Source organism: Vulpes vulpes, chromosome 12 (genome assembly GCF_048418805.1).
Source record: "Vulpes vulpes isolate BD-2025 chromosome 12, VulVul3, whole genome shotgun sequence".
Lineage (NCBI taxonomy): Eukaryota > Metazoa > Chordata > Mammalia > Carnivora > Canidae > Vulpes > Vulpes vulpes.
This window is the reverse complement of record NC_132791.1, coordinates 49,492,285-49,514,064: the sequence shown is the minus strand read 5'-3', so window position 1 is coordinate 49,514,064 and position 21,780 is coordinate 49,492,285. Positions and strand designations below refer to the sequence as shown.

Sequence of the window (21,780 nt, the reverse complement as noted above, 5' to 3'; positions counted from 1 at the left end):
GCACTTTTCTTCTAAAGGCCTTGGAGTCAATTACACGATAAGTGCTTCCCCTATGAGGCCCTGTTGTCCAAAGTTCGGTAAATATCCTGAAGGCGAGTACAATTACAGCCGAGGAACTACTTCTAGAATACTGTGAGTGTCCTAACTATTCGAGCCAACACTTAAGGGAATCCAAAGCTCCAAGGGCATTCCAGAGATCCAGCTCCAGAACTGGATGCTGAGGCTCACCATCTGTGACAACCAAAGCTCAGAGCTCTGAGGCACTGAAAGGTGCAATGGACGAGTCATGCAACGGTCCTGCAGGATGGACGTCATTTAGCAGATGTGCCTTGGGTTCCTCTCACGGATGCTGAGTCACCAAACCAAGTCCTCTAAAACGCTGCCTTCATCACGTCACTCCTTTGCTTAAAACCTTCCTACAGTCCCCCACTGCTGAGAAAACAAAGTTCAAGCTTCACTGATTGATAGGAAGTGTCCGAAGACCTGCCTCGAACCCACCTTTCTGGCTATACTCTCCGAGAATCCCTCGTGGCCTGCCTTCCCTCCCCCTTCTCCTCTACATTTGAAGGTCACCTCACCCCAGTGCCAACACAAAGCCCCCGTCCATCGCCCCCCCCCACCTCAGCCTGTGCCAGTGCATAACTGTCATGTGAAACCCCGCAAGATTTTTCAACATGTTCAATTTCTACAAACTCAAGGTTTTCCCCAACCACAAACCCACTTGAGCCATGTTGGCTTCTTTTTCAGCTCAGGAGGGGAAATGACTTCTCTCTGCAGCTGACAACTTTCACTGGAGTTCAGCAATTCTCCTATTATCTGGAAGATGAAATGCTCTACATCTTCCATGCCAATGGTTTATATTTCACCAAGCGGTGTCAGCACTGATATAGTAACCTCCCATTTTTATTGAGCAGCACACGATGTAATTGATGACATCTGCTGGGGCTGATATTTTAAGTGAAGGCTATTCTCAGCCCTGCTGCTCTCCCCATGCCTTTGTATATAAATAGCCAACAGCGGCTACACCTGAACTACAAAGTGGGGCTCCTCGGCTAAGGTCCTCAATTATGCCCCATAAAGTCATGAGGTTTTATCGAAGGAAGATTTATCTAAGCAGATCCAGTTTTCAAGCCTGCAGAGCTAGAAAGAGAGGGAGCAGGGGTGGGAATCTGCTGGATATGCTTGTCGTCATTCCTAGGAGAGAAAAATCCCTCTTTGGACTTTCTGGTTCAGCAGATGTGAATACCATGCTCTTTTTGATGCTCAAAGTATCTGTATAAACCCCCAAATCAAGGGAAGTTATCAGGTACCTCCCCAAGAGGCCAATGAGGCCCACCTGGATTAAACACCAGGCTCCAATGTTTATTAGTAAAAATGAAAATGTCTTCCCCCGGTAAAGTTTTAGTATTTGTTTGCAAGTCTTGGGGGAAAGATAAATCTGGCAGTTACTTAGATAACATCTGATCCTCAAAGGACAAGAACCTATTTCTGGTTCAAGCTTGGAAACAATGAGTTCACTGCCACCGTCAGTTGAAGCGCCTTCGTAGGCAAAATCCTGGTGGGAACGTTTATAGAAGGGCTCGTTTGTCAGGCACGGACAGAGAATGTGTTGCTCTGTATCTGAGCATTCTTCTGAAATGAAGGCATACCCTTTCAAAAGAAATGTTTAGAAATTTCAACCATCTTCAATGGAAAACTTCTAAATTAAATTATAAACATCCTCTCATGCTTTAATGTAGTTTATTGTGATGGCTCAGTCATTGGTAAAGTTGCAAAGGCTCTTGGAGGCAGCTAAGATATGAAGAAGCCTAGACCGATCTCCAAAGGAGAGCCTTCCCTGGCACCTGCTCCTGAGACACATGCAACATACAGTATGTTTCCCACCTATGGATCCAACACCTTCCCCTGCATATACCTGCATCACAGCTCTCAACATATCCCAATGAAACTGCTGACTGGGTTACATCCTGGCACTCTACTCTGAGCTCCTTCAGGGTGGGCGCCACAGTTTTTGTTTTATTCCTGGATCCTGGCTTGGTGCTTGTGTACACAGTGGGTATGCAACATCTGAGAATGAATGAATGCATGGATGAATGAATAAAATGTGTCCTACTTGGAGGCAGAACCTAAAATGCATATGTAGAAATTTTAATACCAGTTTTGTTTATTTAAAAAACCCAGATTCCAGGGACAGTGGGACCCATTAAAGTAACAGAGGACAGAATAGGAGGGGGCCCCTGCTACCATGTTACATGTCAATGCCTTCTTTGATTTCTCTTTGTCAGGGTGACCACCATGATCACATCAAATACTTAAGCCACAGTACTGAAGCTCATCCTCAGAAATGTGAACCTTTGATACGTGGTCGGTCATCTTTTTCGTCCAGGTTTCAGTATTAACTGCTACACGTACTTCAAGTACAATCTAGCGTCATTTTCAGAGGCCGGTTCTGCAGCAACAGCAGCCACACATGGAACAATAGGAGCAGGGACGTGATTCACGGCAGGTCCTCAGTGTGTCTTAAATAACGCACATGAGCTCACTGGGACTGATTTACGATGGCCATCAGGAGACAGGCTTCATGCTTGCTGGTGTGAGCGCAAAGAGCCCTCTGAGGACCCAGCTTACACCCAAGTGGTCAGTGAGCGGACTCAGAAACAAGCTTCTATTTAGAAACCATGAAGAAGTTATTTAGCAAATGAAATATTAGTGCCCTTAAAAGCCTCCTGGGACTAACCTGTTTCTAGAAAAAAAGTTTCATTTTTATAGCTCATGTCAATTGCACAGCATTTCCAGGCAGTCTGTTCCACGAAAGAAATCACTGGGTTCAACCTGACAACTCACCAGGTGACAAGCATTTTACTCTTTTGTTGGGTTCGTGTTTAAGAAAAACAAAAACAAAACATCCAATGACTATAGTCAATTCGTTGCATTTTTAAGATTTTGTCTTGCACAATCTCAGACAAATGAGCAAACTGACAAAATAATTTCTATCACCATAGTCATCTCAGGCCTCCAAGTCAGTTAAATAAGACAGCTCGGGCCTTCTCAGAAACAGTAACTCAGCACGCAAGGAAGGAAAAACGAGACTGCATTGCCCACAGAATACACACGACAAGGAATAATGCATCCTTTACCTTGGTCAAAGGGCTTGTTGGGATTCCAGTTTCTGAAATAATCATCCTATATAAGGAAAAAAATAGAAAACAAAGGTCAGATTTCAGAAAGCTTCTCACATAACTGCACAAAAATCTGTTTTTCTCCCCACCTCCTAAAACACAAAGGAAAGTGCACACATGGCTTAGAAATCTTTCCCCAAAACAGACATTCATCTGAAATCAAAAATATAAATTTACTTTTCAAATTCTTGTCTTTCAAACTGTATGGATTAAACACCAGGCATAGTAAAAACATTTCAGCCTAATACGGAAACAACGCTGCTCTTCTTGGTTTGACAGATAAACTGAGACACCTTCTAAGTGCAAGGTGCATCTGCTATCAATTATACTCCAGGTGATGCCTTGCTGCCCTCACTTGTGATGAAGGCTCTGTGTTTGTAACAGCTGATAATTTCAACTGTCAACATTCTTTCCAGGTGGAGACATGTAGAGGCGTACAGTTCCAGTTTCCCAACACTCGCCAAAGTTAAAAGCAGACTGGCCCTTCAACTGCTAGAATTAACGGCAGGCATACACATAGCTTTGTACCACTTGTTCTGGGTGTGTGACAATGACATCACAGAGGCTGGCCCATCTGGTCAATTCAAAACCATGTATTTCTTGCATGCTGCTTGTTTCAATTTCTGCTTTGAGCCTAGATGCCTCAGGACTTTGAGATTCCCAGAGTCTAGGCCACTCACTTATTCATGGTTACACTAACCTCCACTTTTAATAACCTTTCCTTCCTTCCTGTTCCCCATGTCCTCCCCACCCCACGCTGAGCTCAGCGTTCACCCACCCGTGCTGTCCCCTAGCACACCCACCCTGTCCACGCAACCGGTTTGCAAAGAGAAGAGGCTTCAGCCGTGTTTGTCAGCCCTGTACCACCTCACAGCTCATGCAACTCCTCTGTTCATCTGCTCCCCGCCAGAGCCCAAATCGTTTGCCGTATGTGTTTTGGGCAGGTGCTCTGCATGCCACAGACGGTTTTCAGAGAGCTGCCTACAATGAGGCCTCCATTTCTCTTCCTGAGAAGTTCATTTACATCAAAGTGCACAATTAGTTTAAATTATTGTCCACGCTGTCTCCTGCTGCAGTTTATCTCCGACATGATCTCCCATGAGTTTTATCGGCCTCTGTGTTGTTCAATTACCTGGCTTTATTAGATCCTTGTTGAGTTCACCTAAGCCCTTAAATAGATTTTTAGGAAACTGGATTTAGAGTAAAATCACAACATATTGCTTCTTGGGCAGTGATTCCATTTTCCAGAGCATGAATAAACATGAACAGGTTCCTCGGGATCCTGGGGATTCAGCATTAAATTATTCTTAACTCTGAGGAATTGGCCCACTTTGCCCTGGCTTTAATGTTATGGCGTGACTGACCTTCTCACCCAGCTGGTCAGGAAGTCTCCAAGGGCAGCACCATAAAATATCACTGGAAAGTTGAAAACAAGCCCTTTGCCATATCTCTGTCCACCTACAATTTTAATGCAAGCCTAACCTTGTGAACTATGTGGTTTGAAACTCAGCAGCCAGTGCTAAATGAGTGTAAGTTAAGGACAGGATGCTAGGCAGGAAAAATTGAGCACCTGGTTTCTCAGCTCTATAGCCAAGATGCTCTCAGCCCTAGACACAAGCATGTTACCCACACATTCTGCTGGTCACAAGGTCATGAGAAGAATTAATCCTGGTGGAACCCATCCTCACCAATGGAGAAAAAAAACAATATCCGTCCTTCTAATTGTGCCCTCTTCACATACAGAGGCCAGCCTCCCATCCGATGACAATGTGGGATCTTGTGAAATATTTTCTACTTGGACATGTTCTTTTTCATACATGGAAGTCTTTGGAAGCTTAGGATGTGTGTCTGACAGAAAGGACTGGAGCCAAAGACAAGTTCTTGGACTTTAATTTCATGTGCTATATTCCCTTTGATGTCAACAAAAGGTCGGAGCAAGTCTCAAGAACTGAATATTCCCTCATGATTTCAACTGACCATGTAACTTGGATGGCATGTGAGGCATGCTTCTGGACTCCGTGTCACTTTTCCAGGTCAACTACGCTGGCCATTTCTACAAATTTCTTGGGGAAAATCATGGCTTTAAATACAAAGCCTTTCTGTCATAAAAGCAGGTGTCTGCATTAGAATATTTTAAGCTGATTGCAAAGGTAATAATACTGCCTAATTGCGGCCAAGATGTGAAAGCACACCTTGAGAGATGGCTCATTATGCAAAGTGAGTCCTTCAAGCGGCCCCTGGCCCAGCAAGGCCAAGCACGGAAGGAGACTGATTCCCTATGCCTGGATGCTTTTTGCTCTGCTTTAGGAAAGTGGATGGTCTAAGCAAAAACCAATGAGCCCCGAGCAGATAAAACAGTGCACCTGTCTGGCTAGAGCTGAGAGAGACCCTATCCGATGCCAAGATCAGGAACAGGTAGGAAGCATGCTAGAGCCAGAACCTGCCTGGGGGATGGTCAGGGAGCCCCAGGGAAGGGGCATGGCCACAGCCAAGGGCACAAAGTGCTGCCTGCCATGCTATAGCCACCAGGCCTGACTGGCTGGCACGCAGGGCTGTATCCATGGAGCCCTTCCACAACTGCGGGATTTCCAGGCCAGGCAGCCCCTACGCTCAAATGGAAAAAGCCACAGATGAGAGACTGCCTTTTTTAGAGCTGCACCTCCCAACAATGTGCTCAGACCAGGATTCCACTTCTCAGGATGCTCAAAGCACATATGGATGACTGTCTGGGGGCACTGAGCCAACACCTGTCAATCCCAGGGCTGGTCATTTTTCCAAGCCCCAAGACTGAAGGTGAGGGCCGGGGTGGGGGAGATACCACCCCAACTTGTATCTCATTTTTTAATCTAAATTAATACAGCTACATCCTATTTATGTTGTCCTACAACAGACCCATGACTTCCTGTGCTGTGGACAGTTGTGCCAGTTTTCTCAGAGTTACAATACCCACCCCGGGGAGTACTGTGCCTGTACCCACACCAGCCCAAGTCTGCACTGTACAATCTGTGTTCCTGCTGCACGGACCCCAGAATCCCTTCCACATACTAGCGCAGTGCAGGACTTTAAGAGTCCTGCCTTCTGGCCCAATAAAGTTGTGACCTGCTGAAATTCAGACTGTGGGGAAAGGCATACCAGATGTGATGGTTGCATCAAATGTGCCAGGAGAGGTGTAGGCAGGTGTCTGAGCTGGCCTCTTAACCGGTAATTTTATCATCTTGTGATGAGGCTTTTAAAAATGACTTGCAAGGGCCCCAGCAAGACTTAATTTTTAAAACATAAACCTAAATAGAAAGATGCATATCTAAATGCAGTCATTTATTAAATTCAGTAACTCCTATGAGTACATTATACATGCTCGGGAATGAAGGATGGCGGTGTTACTACACATGTATATTTTATGGGCTCCACTGCACAGTATGATGGCAGGCCTCTACTGGACAGGGCAGGAAACAGTCTTCCTCCAAATCTTAACCAGATGAAGGAAAGGCTGATTTCATTCCGCTATACCTCGTCACAAATGAAAATTACCCAACTCTTTAGGGACTGTTGAGATCGGAAGAACCTAGAAATGTAAACGGTATCAAACTTGAGCATGCTGACCTAGGTCTAAAATCATGAAATATCTCAAGGCAGGATAAAGCCATAAGGAAGCATGAAAAGTCAGCACAAAAATAACAGTGAAAAAGTGACACAGCATTACGTGTGTAGGGTGAAAGAGGTGGTGGTGGTCCTGGTGTCAGAGAAACCATCAGTGAGGGGGCAAGATTACAGCCCTAATTATTTTAATCCTCTGTAGCTGATCAATACAGAAAATGACATATTTCTCCAACTATTTCACTAACTATCCTACTAACACAGAAAAGGATCCTGTAAAAGCTCCAGCACCCAGTGGCTAGTGCTAAGGAATTGAACTCTGGGTTTTCAACTACTTTATAGATACTCTGTTTTGATAGACATTTATGGGAAAGGAAATCTATTCAAAACATATAAACAGAACACATATTGTATATTATTATACAATGAGTATACAGTTATTCTGCTCTGAAATTCATCTCCAATAAAGTCTTTAAGCCTCCCTAACAAGAAATATTGAAAAAAAAATACTCATGCTATCATTTGAGCAATTAGTTCTCTTCATCACGGATGATCATAACCAATTGGAAAATATCTCTGGTTCCAGCCCATTTTGAAGAGGCACCTGAATCTTTCTTTCACTGTCCCAGAGCCCAAAATGGCCAATGCAAATTTAGCTCAAATATTTCCCCAGGGATTTGCTACTCCGGGGGTGCTTATGTCAGCTCTAAGGAAAGTCACAGCAGACTCTAAGGAGGCAACGAGGAGGCAAAACACAAAGGAGACTGGTTTCGAAACTCAACTGCCTTCCCTTCAGCTCCGAACATGATGATGTAATTCATTATCTACCTTCCAGCTCCAGATATTACAGATCAAACACACTTAGCTCACATGGCACAGATCATTTCTCCTTCATACATATTTTAGCTAAGTTGTTCAAACCCTCCAGTATCATCTGAAGATTACCGGAGATAATACAGATAACCAGCTTAGAAAATAAATGGGAGCCTCATTGGTCTCAAGCAAGAGTGAGCGACAGGAACAACAACAGAAGGAAGGCAGGTGAAGCCAGGGCAGGCGGGCACTGTGGTGTCATCTGTGAACCCTCGGCAGGTAAACGCAAAGGGGAAAAGTGCTGCCCCGCAAGGTAAGGGAGAATAAAGTCTGGTGTGCAGATCCTGGATGGGGGAGATCCACCTTCCCAGGACCCAAAACCTTTTACAAAGAGATCCATGAAGGGATTATAAGCAAAGCATTCTCAAAAGGATTCACTGCCAACTAGTCTCATTAATTTTCACACCACTTGACTGGGGAGAATAGAAGGAGGGCTGGTTGGCAGGTAGAAAGGGCATCACTAAAAGATAACAGAAGTCATTGGAAAACTGAGATTTCCAGATGACATTGTATAAGTGTATCGGCCATATAATTCAACATTTGACTGCAATTTTAATTGGTGTGCAATAGAAATTTCTACTGATCCAGCCACTGGGGAGGTACCAGACATTCCATTTGTTTACTGGGAAAGAAGTTGGCTTCCCATTCAAGCACCTCATCTCTGAGCTGTTTCTGGTTTTACCTCTGGGTAAGCGACGTTCTGCTAGTCTCTTCTCTACCAGGCCTGTCCCACCCATCCCTGACAAGGACCCCAACCCAGTGGGGATCCTTCTGAAGGAAGGGGCTCAAACAACTGGCCTGACTTGGGCCATGACTCAAGGCCCCACCCGGCTCCCCTCCATAGACCCCACTCACAATAACCGTGTACATCAGTGAGTGGGAGTGCAGGAATCCATTTCCCTGTGAACATGTCACTCCTATATATACCTGAGCCCAAGGTACTTCTGAGCAGGGAAGGAAGATGTTACTCACCTGCATATTTCCCCAAGGCACCACTCAAAAGTGCACAATAAATCCTACCCAAATTGTATAAAATACAAGTAAGCTGTTCCAGGTTTAACATCTTTGTATTCCTGCAAAATCCCCAAAACCGTTACTGGTAAGTGTGTAAATACAGGTGGGTATGTTTATAGAGACACTCTAAATCACTTTCTTCCTGAATAGAGCGATTCTTTGATAAATTGGTCTGACATTTGGTATAAAGTCCTGCAGGCCCTAGACAAAATGATTTAGAAAATAACCATGTCAGTTGCTCTGCTCTTTCAATAAATAACACACCAGTAAAACACAGATAATAACTGACAATCATACTTGTACTATAACTAATGAGAAAAGATAAAGCAGCAAATGGACTGTTTATATGCATTTGATAAATTGCATCCCCTGGATATACCAATGAGAAATAAATGTGTGCAGTGCTGGTTCACTGAACTAAAACAAATATTTACCACTGAGATTTAGGATTAAGAATGAAATTTACATTTTATTTGGCAACTATTTGGATACTATGTCTACATACAGTTGAAAAGTCAGAAACCTACCTCAACTTCCTGAGTACGAAAGCATTATAAATGAGAAAAAAATAAAAGAATCACATCAAACAATAGGAAGGAATGTAAACATTTTTTGATAATTGCATCAAGTTTTCATTTTATCATAACATTAGAAAGGTCATATGCAGATATTTTCCATCAAGTCACCAACCATCATACCCTTGAAAAAGTCCCATCATTCATTAGGTTCATGGGGAAAAACATGAGATTATCAGGTAAAGTAACACCAGGAGGGAGCAATCTGAGTGCGCTAGTGATCCGTGTCACTACAGCAGAATAGCTAGCAAAATCACGATTAACAACCAACATCCAGTTATGATGACTATGAGAATTTCAAGTGATTAATTCCCTGTGACATTGGTCCAAAGGGTGAAATTCAGTAAAATCCCAACATAACATCAGAGACAATGAGTAACAGACCTTCTACATTTCTGCAAAGAAATTCTTTTGCCTTATACCTCCAACATAGCTTGAAGGGGTCTAAAACCTAGGAAGACGGGAATTTAGGTCTTTAAAAAGTGTTAAATGAGTTAGATTGTCATGACACCTCTAGGTAGTGAAAAGATTATAATCAGCATGGAGAGATCCCCCATCCTCAGGGCATTGCAGGTCTCCCTGTCTGTCCATCGAAGCTGAGGTTGGGGAAAGTGACCCAATGACTTGTTCGTTTCTCAGAGAGAAAGACAGAGTCTGAGATTTCTTCCCCAAAGTATGCTCTACATGTGGTTTTTGTTCTGGGAATATGAATGGGTATAGGAGGCTCCATGAGTACTCTGACAAGCACAAGAGCTATCTCCCCAGACTCAAAACCATCCATACCCCTGACCTTATTACCAATATTACTGAAATGTCTGTGCTAACCAGGAGCTGCCTTCTGCATAACTGGGACTATGGAGGCAAAGGGAGAGACAACAGGATACATTGGACAGGCTCTGAAGGAAATAGAGGTTTTAATTCTGCCTCTGGCACTCACTGGCTGTGTGGCCTTGTACAATCCACTCTGCCTCCCTGATCTTTCTCTTATCTTGCTGTAAATTAAGACCACTTCACCCACCTTAGAGGACAGGTCACAGTGATGCGTACTAATGTGGCCAAGTATCTGGGAGATTGTTGGGCACATACAATTACTCAATAAATAGAAGATGTACATTTTGGTGTCTACCTCCAGAGCTTTGTAGTACTGAGATGTCCCAGGAACACTGGGAGAAAGAGGCTTTTGTGGAAATACAGTCAATTCCTGAATAACACCAGGGGTAAAGGGTGCCGAACCTCGATGCAGTCGAAAATCTGACTCCCCAAAACTTAATTGTTTTGTTGACCAGAAGCCTTACTGAATTCATAAACAGCCGGTCAACACAAATCTTGTATGTTGCATACATTGTACACTATGTTTTTACAATAAAGTTAAGCTAGAGAAAACATGTTAAGAAAATCTTAAGGATGAGAAAAAACATTTATAGGATTTCTATTGAAAAAAAATCCTTGCACAAGTCAAACCCATGTTGTTCAAGAGTTAATGCAATGTGTTTAAAATTTCAATAATGTGCCTCCTTGTACATTTGAATCTTACCAATGAGGCCCAAATGCAGGGAGACTAAAGTGTACTTGGGAACAATAATTATGAAAGATTTTAAATGCATGCGATTTTATTAGTGTCACGTACAAAGAGTGGCTGAGAAAAATACAAATTCAGTGAAATTTGAAGAGTGGAATTCCAGGCATGTCTCTGTTTAAAGGTCAGGCTTATAGTCTCTAAGATTTAGTGACCCTGTCTTTAAAAAAAGAGAGAATACTTACACCACAGAGCTGTTTTGTATATCCATCCAGTGAGTTTGAACCACTGTTAAGTATTACTCATAACTAAGTTAAAGTTTTAATTATGAGCAATTATATCCTGATACGGGAATTGGGCATGCTCTGAACACGCAAAATTTCTGTGTTATCATTATATGCAGAAAACAGCACAGGCACCTGGAAGAGGACTGTCTCACTGACACACCAACCAAGGCCATTGCCACCTTGTAGCATGTGAGCCTTTACTTCACAGAACGTACCAATTATGCTGGCATGAGGCCCAGCCTTGTCCAAGGAGCACAAATTCCAAGTTAAATAGGTTCTGCCCTCTTTCTGTGAAGGCCACGCTTGCCACACCCCTAGGCTGGCCCACCTCCATCAATGTCCAGATGCTACCCTTTAGAGTGTAAGATAGAGCTATTAACTATCATCTGCTTCTTCCTCCCCACCCATCCTGCATGGGAGGCGCTGACAGCAGGGACTGGGGAAAGCAGTGGTTGTCATCCTTGGCTGATGATTGGGGTCACTGGAGGGCTTTCCAAATACTGAGGCCTCAGCCAGGAGATGCTGCTTCACTGGTCTAGGCTGTGGCCTCCACAGTGTGATTTTTTTTAAGTTACCCAGATGATTCTAATGTTTAGTTAGCCCTCATTGGCTAAAGGAAGTCACACATCAACTCAATTACAGGAAATGAGGGGAGACCCAGGGACAGTCAGACCCATCAAAGGTAGCAAGCCAGGTGCAGCCCACCAAAAAGCTTCCAGAGCTTTCTAGAGTTGTCTCTTCCATTCTCAGGCTAACCCCTCAAGGCATTCCCAGCTCCATACACTGCAAGTTGCCCATGCAAGAACCCAGGCCTTAGGATGGACTCCTCTCTCTTTCTTCCTTTAGCTATCCAGGCAGTGATTTCAAGGGGGCAGAAATGGGAATGTCAGAGCAGTAGGGTGATACTGAAAGGTATTGGAGGGGTTGACCACGCTGTATGGAAGACCTGCAGGTGGAGCTCTGCCTGACGCCCTCGCTCCATGTCTACTCATGCCTGAGTCACCCCAAGGAACAAGTAGCCCTCCCTCCTGCCTTGGCTCACCACAGCTGTGCTGGAAATCAGGACTTGTAGCAAATTAAAGTTCACATGAAAAAGTTGAAATCAAATCCCAAAAATCAAAGTAAGAGTAGTATTAATATTGATCATACAGTAATAATAGCAGCTACCATGTGTGAACGGCCACAATGTGCCAGGCACTATGCAAAACCCTTTGTTTTATTCCACTGAACTCACACAATAGCTGTGAAGAGAGGCACCTCTGTGATGTAACTGGGGAGATGGAATCTCAGAGAGAGGAAATTACTACACAATATCACATAGCTACTAAGAAGCACAGGGGGATTTGAACCCCCTATGGCCTGACTCTGAAGATCACACTCTAACCATCACATCACGTCACCTCAAGGGCACCATATGAAGGGAGGAGTAGCATGTCCATCTAAGCTGGAGACCTTGGAGAGAGGACACAGGGCTGGCTACCCTGGGAAGATGCCACCAAGAGAAACCAACAGATGGGAGATGAGCATATAGACCACAGGCCTCCCAAGAGGCCCTCTCTACTGCTGCCATGACCCATGTGTGTCTGAAGCCTCAGCTTTCCCATCCCTAAAATAGAGGATATAAATACCTGCTTCACATAGTCTTTGTGAGATGGGGACCAGAAGTCCATCTGTCACGCACCTGGATCCACGAAAACAGGGAGGACATCCTCACTCCCTGATCCACCCCCACCCAAGAAGGCCACCTGGATTTCATGGCCATGGCCATCAGCCCTGACAAAGCAGCCTCAGAAGTCCTCTGTCTTTGTGCGCTCTGGACTCAGCACTCACATCTGTCTGCCACCAGCACTCCCTGGGGCCCAGTTCAAAGTGAAGTATCCAATGCGACATCAAGGCACAGCATGGAGGAGGTGGTGGCTTTGGCACCAGCCACCTCTCTGGGAAGCTATGGCTACAGACTTTGCATGAAATTTTCATTAGCTGCACAGCTAGGCCTGCTACATTGCCTCCCAGCCCTGCCATTCAGCCTCTTCTCTTCAAGGGAACATCTGGGAAGCGTAGCAATAAAGACTCCCTTCACTGTGTCCCCAAGTGTCCTAGCAGCCACTCTGCCCACCCGCCTCTGCATCCTGAGGCTCTGGCCCCTGGACAGTTACACAGCAGATACTCCCCAGCAATAAAGCCCCAGAAATAAATCTGGTCAACGTCTTTTGTTCACTTCAAGTCACTGGTGTTAATGTCAGGATCTGAAGTGGCATCCCCCCATGGTAAGAGGTAACCGGAGTAGGCAAGCCTGCCACAAATGGATACACACGCCTGAACCACAGTATTCCTCTATAATCACCTACAAGGCTTCCATGGAGAAGGGCAGGGGGCCCCCTCTGACATTACACTCATTGCTAAAATCAGGGCTTGCCAGAACAATCCTCTCAAACTGAAGACTCCCAGAGCACTCACACTGCCAACAGTAGCTGGGTTCAACGAACACTTGATTACAAGATAGGCTACCTTTCTTCTTAGTCAACAAGCACTTACACAACTCTGTGATGGTTGTAACGCAGGTTCTCACTCCCAGCACTATGAAAAAGATGTCTGCTAGACTCGGGAGGCTTACAGGATCACAAAGCACTACAGCCAGGCTCCGCCCTTGGAAACCAGCTCACTGGACCTCTCGGTCCCAGAGATGATGTACTTATGTCAGATGACAAGATGGAGAGCCCAGAGAAATCGCAAGAGAACTGTTCTCATACCCAGAGCAATGTATGTTGAGGCCCCTAATGGGTCCAGTCCCTTCTTTTGTGGAATCCATGTCCAAGTCCATGAATTCATGTCTGTCTTGTTCCTCTCCAGGGAAATTGCTAAGATGTGGCCATGCTCATTTAGGGCCTGGAGCACCCACAGAGACAGAGTGAAGTTGAAGCTGCAAAAGAAGCTGGGGCCAGAGGCTCAAGGACCTCAATGTTTGAAAAGACAGGCAGACTTTAAAGCACCGAGGAGCCATTAGAGGGCTCACTTAGAGGTGGACCCCAACAAATCGGTATTTTCTAAAGCATGCTGGGTTCACTGTGTGTGGGACAAATTAAAGGGAGCCCAAGTGCACCCAAGGACACTGGTGAAGAAGTCCATTCTACATGTTCACAGTCATTACTTATGCAACGTTTGCTGCACATCTGCCCATGGGCTAGGAAGCAGATATGACATACACCCAGCCCTTAACCCTCGGGAAGCTCACCATCTGACTAGAGGAGAGAGACCCAGAAACACAAGCAGATGAAGCAGAGTAGTACCTGGTAATGTGGTGATTTCAATAATAGTTGTTATTATTACAAAAGCTACAGTAACACAGAAGAGGAAGCCACTCATTATTCCCAGAAACCAGAAAAGACTCTACTGAGAAAGTGGGACTTGAGCTGGAACTGGACAGGTGAGCAGCATTCTAGGCAAAGAACATGCAATGGGATGCATAAGGGCACTGCAGGCAGAGGAACCAGCAGGGGCGGCGAGCAATGAGCATGAGCACAAGTCTTTGTTGTAATAGCCACCAGCTCAAGAAAAAGGCAATGAAGCCTGAACCCACGAGCAGCCACAGAGACAAGACAACCAGAGGTGTCAGCCAGCTTTGCTGAGGATCTCCCAAAGCCCTCATCACCACACTGCTCAATCTGTCCCTCCTCGGGGCTCGGGAGCTATGCAGCTACTGTGGCTGGCCACTGGCACCCATACCACCTGTCCATTCTAGCTGGAAGGCAGAGCAATGACACTATGGCTGGAGAAGCCATGCTGACCCGCGCCTGCCACCCCCAGAATGAGAGCCAGCTCACACCCTGGCATTTCAACCTCATCAGCCAAGAGTCGCCATCCGCCTGCTAAGGACATGACAGAGTCATTAGGGAGGGACCCCACGGAAAGCGGCTGTCTGCGTGTCTGCCCCCTCTCCATCCTGCAGGGCCTACCGCCAGCTTCTCTGTCTTCCCTCGGAGTTAAACATCTTTCCCTTCAGAGGTGAGCTCCCCAAGAACAGGGGCCATGCCCCGTGACTATGCTCTGGGAACTAGGCCCCCCTCCCAACCCACTGTCTGTGGTGAGAGTTAAGGAAGGCACTCACTCACCTTTCAGAGGTCCCACTCTAGTTTGCAGGGGACAGGGCAAGGGAGAGGGGTGACCCAGCAGAGTTCTCAGTACCTATCTTTTAAAAGCAGAATGCTCCAGAGTAAAATTATCAAGTGAGATCATTTAAACGGTAACAAAACACACATTCAACAGATGCATTTATTTTTTGTGGAGGAACTTAGCTGGTGGAAACCATCATAATACCTTAATTTTTACACTCTTTTTTCATTTACTATTGGTGGGGGGTGGGGGCGGATAGGAATGTTGATAATAATGCAAGTTCCTTCCAGCCACAAAAGTCTGTGATTCTAAATATGTCAAATAATCAACTATGCCTGAAAGCTCTATATAAATAAAGTAGGAGCAATTTTCACGGAGTAGCAGGGACTATAATGCACTAGAGGAATCCAAGATGGAGCAAAGCAATAAGCTGCTTTTGCTTTTATTTTTATTTTTACTTACAAATGGAAGGACCTAATATGAACACAAAGAGTACCTATGTCCTAGGTCTTTAAAATCTTCTATGAAATGACTTAGGAGCCTTAAAGAAAGAGTCCAGCTGGATTTTTTTTTCCACATGATGCCCAGAGGTACTGAGATAGAATCTCTAGAGGGAAAGAAAAAATCCAAGATCAAATTATTTGGCTCAGTTACCTTCTCATGGCGGGGGGGGAGAGGGGGGGCGACTCCTGGTAGAAATCACATATGAGGACTGGGGAAGAATACAAAAAAGACCAAGAACCAGTCAAGAGGGCCAAAGAAGCAAGGGCAGTTACTTCATCCACTCCATAACCATGTCGTCTCGGGACCCAGAGCCCTGCTCCTCAGAGGCCTGGGAAGGAAGAAGGGGCAACCATGGCACCAACACACCTGTGCCAGGACAAGGTGGTGACACTGGGGTGGTGCTGGGTCCTGTTCATTATAATCACCTTCTCATTCAGTCTGCTACAGGGCACCTTTTCTAGGGATCTCAATATCCTTTTTTTTTTAATAAATTTTTTTTTAATTTTTATTTACTTATGATAGTCATAGAGAGAGAGAGAGAGAGGCAGAGACACAGGCAGAGGGAGAAGCAGGCTCCATGCACCGGGAGCCCGATGTGGGATTCGATCCCGGGTCTCCAGGATCGCGCCCTGGGCCAAAGGCAGGTGCCAAACCGCTGCGCCACCCAGGGATCCCGGATCTCAATATCCTTAAGTCATGTCCACCACCCAGAGTAAGCAGGAAAAAATCAAACAAACAAAAAACAGAAAAGGACTATGGAAAAACCAAAATGGTTATCAGTGGTTGGGGGAATATGGTACTGCTTCTACTGTATTGTTTTTCAATTAAAAAGATCTGACATGAATTACATTATGTATTTGTATGTTGTCTACTCGAGGATCTGTTTACTCATTCATTCATTCACAGTCCTGTGGGACAGGGAATATGAGGACAGCATCACTCTAACATGACAGGTGGGGAAACTCTAGTGCATGGAGGTATGATCATTTGGACACGAATTCATACAGCACCGAAGTCCGCAGCCTAAGGTCCATGTAGACCAACAGCTTAGGCTGAGCAGTATACCCATGTCCCAGACACAGGAAGTAACAGTCAAGAGCTCCTTGGGCCATGACCAAGGACAATGACAAGGAGCATTGCCAGGCAGCTGAATGGAACCACAAACCCTTATAATTAGCCCGTTTGTAGGCTGGCACATAAGGTTGACATTATTCCTTTGTCTTGGCATTTGGTCTACCCCAACAGAGAATGAAAGACTTGGGATTAGCAGGGGGTGACCCTCAGCTCCCTCACCAATGCACGGCCTATGGCCCCTGGCAGAAACATGCAGAGGGGCCCAGGGCTCACAGCAGAAATCACACATTCACCCACAAGGCGATGACAGCTCCGGCAACTAACCCAAATTGTGGCTCGATTTAATAAGGCATCCAAGGCTCAGATACCTCATCTGATGTACCAGCAGGACACACAAATCCCAGCTAGAATTGGAGGCACCACATCAGGGCTGCCTGCTGGAATTATTTGGGAACAATACCACATGGGTTATTTTGGTGTTGCCCATCAAAGCCTCATAGCTCCTTTCTCACATCTCTCTTTTCACAAAATTCAGCTCTTAACCCAGCTTGGGGCTGAAATCAATGGCTCTGCTTCCCAATTGGAAGCATACAAAAGCATAAAAGCCTATGGCAGTTTCTTCACTGGTAACTTCTCTGTCTCCACTGCCGCTGCCTAAGAGACTCTGGGCAAGCAATTCAACCTTTGCGAACTGGTTTCCTCACCTGTAAAATGAGGGCAAAGGTGCTTACTCCACAGGGAAGGCTGGAAGGGTTATTTCAGACATATATGCCAAATGCCTGGCACGTGGCACACACCAAAAATGATAACTGTATTTTTTAATTGATCTCTGTGTGTCCTGTGCTCTGAGCCGGTAATGGAGTCTTAAAATCAGACTGCTAGCATCCTCTGGATTAGCATACTTGTGATACTGCCATCCTGACTCTGAGGAGATTTTTAAGAAATGAAATCTGGGTATGGCTGCTTTGGAAAAGCAGCAGCCACTGCTCTGTGTGAAAGTGTAAATAAAATGCCACTTAAGTAATCACATTACTCACAGCTTAATGCATGTGATCCAGAGCTGCAAGCAAGCCCGCGCGTGTGTGATGGATTTCTCATTATCTGTCGGCTGCCACTGCAGTCCGTCTGACCGTCTGCGGGCGTCCTGGCTGGGAACGTCTCCATGAGCTCCCGATGGGACCCCCACTCCTGCTATCAGTGGGCACAGACTCAGCAGGAAGGAGGTGATGCCTTCATAATAAAGTGATAACACAAACAGACATGTTTGCTTGGGGGAGAGCTGCCAGGGTCTAAGCCATTAAAGGTGAATTCTTCAGCTCACAGGGGCTCCCAAAATAGATTGGGCCAGATGAAATTTCTAGCTCAATCCTCCTGGCCCCTGTCACTTAGAGATGGAGACTCCTCAGATGCCATGATATGGCCTACTTGCAACTTAACAGTGTCCAGTGCCAGACCAAGCACCAAAGGAGGGAGCCAGGCAATGCCACACTCAATCTACCTTCTTTGTGAGGAAGGTTTCTGAAATCCCAGGGTGTTCCATTTGATGAAAACTGCCCACAAACTAGCTGGTATATGTGAGGTCCTTAGACCATCTATGCTCTGGATAAATACAGAACCTCCAGAAAAGCTATTTCAGACCCCAACTACAACATTAAGTCTAGGTTCACTGCTGCACCTGCCACCTTGTCTCAGGGACAGAGCTCCCTAAACATGTGTGGCTTTGATGGAGACCAGGCTTCTCCTCAGGGCCTCTGCCCTTCCCGCCCCCACGTCCCAGCAGGGCTTCTGTGCCCTCATGGTCTCCCCTCCCCTGTGCTCACTCATCAAACCTGAATCTATGGCATACCTGGTCAGCCCGGTCCAGGTAAGGGTAGAAGGTGAAGAGGATGGAGAATGAGCAGGAAGAGGGAAAGAAAATGGAAGAGTCTATGAAGAGTCATGAAGGGAAAAGATACAGTGACCTGAAAAATGAGCACGGGCAATGTAAGGACATTTTGTGCCACAGATCCAAAATGGACCCCACAGACAGCAGAAGGGCCAGGGCCTAGGGAGGTGCCAGTGCTGTCATTTTCTAAGGGCGGTGGTTCAAGAAAACAGCGGCTCAAGCCCATATCCAACTTACTCTGGGAAGCAGCACGTGTCTATTGAACATCGACAGCCAGCTGCGCACTGTGCTCTGTACTTTACGCTGATTATTCCTCTTGATGGTCACAGTGCCTTTGCATTGCAAGCATGCAGACGGCCGCTACCCTTGACAGTTGCAGCTCAAAGAGGTCAGCTAACTTGTTTGAGGTCACACAGGAGAAAGCACAGCAGGGTTTCAAATCCAGCTCTGTCCAACTGCTGAGCCCTGGGCTCTCTCCACTTGCCATGATCGCCCGGTGCCCCAAGATAGCTGCGCGTCTCACCAAATTCTAGACCATTAGCTCCCAAAAGGTGGCCTCTGCTGGACCCAGCTCACACCTGAGTTCAGCAACTAGCTGAACTCGAGTTGATATGTGAAAAACTTAGGACTTCTTTCAGCAACCAGTGCCTTAATTCTTTCGAAGGCAAATGCCCACCCTTGACAAAGCCCCAGGAAGCTGAGCCCTTAAGGCTGAGATCTAGGTAAAGCCAGAGTGTGGAAAGAGAAGGGAGAAGAACTGAAATCCCAGGAGACTTGCTGGGTTTGGGGGGAGGGCGGAAGACGCTATCACATCAGACCTCCCCATGGTTGCTGGGTGGAGCTGAAGGCCAGAGGATTCAATAGGAGTCACACAGCATGGAGCAGCTCCAGGCAGAGCCCCTTCACACTGGAAAGGGGTCCACCCTGCTAAGTGCATGGGTTTGCAGTCTGATCCACGTGTCACTCCAGCTGCAGCATAAGCTTGGACCTGACCCCACAGCCCTGCAGGCCAGGGGTGGCTCCTGAGCGATCACCACGTGAGCACATACACCTTAACAAAGCCAGGGTCTGCCTTACAAACACCAGATGCAAATTCGATATGGGTCACTGCTTGTGTTCCCTGATGCTCCCTGCACTCTCCCACACAACAATTACGTCTAAATGGTAGAATTGGAAAAAAATATTTAATAAATTATGACCACATGCACAACCACAGCAACCCAGACCTTTTGGGCTTATTAACACTGTCTCTCTGCTCTTTAGAGGACAGCATTATTCTTAAATCTTTTGCAACTTAAAGGTACCCGGGAACATAAATCTTCCTCACCGTAATGTGAACAAGTCCCGTAACAACAGCGGCAGTTCATTACCACGCCATTTTGGGTTGTATTTCTCCAAGAAAAATAAATAACCAGTTTAAAAACTGTCAGAAAAATGTTCCACTAATACTCGGTTTAAACATGATTATTTATTAGAATGTAGTGAAAGCTACTCACACCTGTGGTAACCAGAAGCACACATGGTCCTCAGTGAGTTTTTATTTAAAGGCAGGAAAAATACATAAAACACAGAACCGCTACACATTTCCATTTTGAACACATCTCTATTTTAGGCTGGCTCTGGCCTCTGTGGCTGATGTTGTGATGGAAGCCAATGCACCAAATGCCCAGGCAGGGAAAAACCGGGGAAAGATGATGCAAGAGATGGGAGAGAGGGAAGGAAACAAGATGTGCTGAGCAGCTACCTTATGCCAGGGCAGGGCTCACCCCTCCAAATTAGGGTCCCCCAAACCTTTCCTCTCCAAGGCCAGAAAGTAAAAACTGTCTGCCTTTGTAGACCACACATGTACTCCGTCACTCAAGGTGATAATGTTAAAAACTAGGTATTTTAAAGGAAGATTTATGAAAATTCTATTCCATTCAACAGACATTTATTGACTCTCTTGATCTCAGAGTGTATTAAAAGATGCCAGGAATAGCTGGAGAACTCCCTTACCATCTTGAGGTTTATATGGTGTAGTTTCCATCCCTAACAAAAATGGATGCCTTAACCTGAAAGTGAAACAGAAGAGACTCTTTGTGATGACTTTTCAGGCACTCGTGGGAGCTGCTCTGCCACAGTTCACCTGACCACTGCCCCCAGGGCCGTCACTCCTCCCCTACCCACACATTAGGGGGACCTAAAAGGCCCCACACAGCTGTCCTGGCATCAATTGTTTCTGACAAGAGTTCACTGGCAAACAACTGCCAGGCCCCAGTCCTTAGACCACCCATGTGTGCTGAGCCACACACTCCACTTCCTGGGCCCAGATTCTCTGTCTAAACTTGTCTGGGAAATGACCAAGGTGTGGTGGAAAGGGAGGTGGGCGGAGGGATGGGGTGACTGGGTGACGGGCACTGAGGGGGGCACTTAACAGGATGAGCACTGAGTGTTATGCTGTATGTTGGCAAACAGAACTCTAATAAAAAATATACAAAAAATCTAACTCTGTCTCTAATAAATACATAAATAAACAAACAAATAAACAAACAAACTGAGGTCCTGCCATGCAGAGGTCTGCTCCTGATTCAGCACTTGGGGGATACTTCCCTGGGGTCATAGCACCAGGAAAGAGTCCTTAAGGACCCATGAGACTTATTTTCTCCCACATCCTACCCAACTAGAAAACAAACACACTCATAATTGTCTTCCCAAGACCTCCATGGGTGAAAAACTTAAATTGTTGGAAATGAGTTAACCAGGGAAAGAAACTGCATTTCCTGTTCTGTTCTCATCTCCAACTCCAAGGACAAGATTTCTCAGATGCCCCTAAAAGTTTCTCCAATTGTCTCTAGACAGACACTAGTGAGGAGAGAAAGCAAATTGCTCTCTGCAATTACTAAGCTTTGAAGTCCCTAAACAGCCAATCTTCATGCTGCCATTGTAGTCGCGTCTACGGACGGCTGGTTCAGGCGAGGGCAATCATTCCCAGAGCCCTTCGCTATTGCTAAACGTTCGAAAGGCACTGTGGAAAATTACCCAGAAAACAGCTGTTTATGCTTGAGGCAGTTCATACGTGGGGAGAGAAGCAACGGGCGGGTGGAAGGCAGGAGCCATAAAATTGAGAAAATACTGTTTTCACGTTAAATGTGAAGGGACATCCCTCTGCAAAAATCAATAGTCAAGTTGG

The 21,780-nt window shown here is 45.7% G+C and overlaps 1 protein-coding gene across 1 annotated transcript in view; it reads right to left on the bottom strand.

Annotated features, from left to right (window-relative positions):
• Positions 1 to 21,780, bottom strand: part of SPOCK1 (SPARC (osteonectin), cwcv and kazal like domains proteoglycan 1) — a 490,834-nt gene that overhangs the window by 265,543 nt on the left and 203,511 nt on the right. The window contains exon 3 of the mRNA XM_072728537.1: positions 3,138 to 3,183. Coding sequence (XP_072584638.1) covers positions 3,138 to 3,183 — 46 coding nt within the window. The remainder of the gene's footprint in view (positions 1 to 3,137; positions 3,184 to 21,780) is intronic.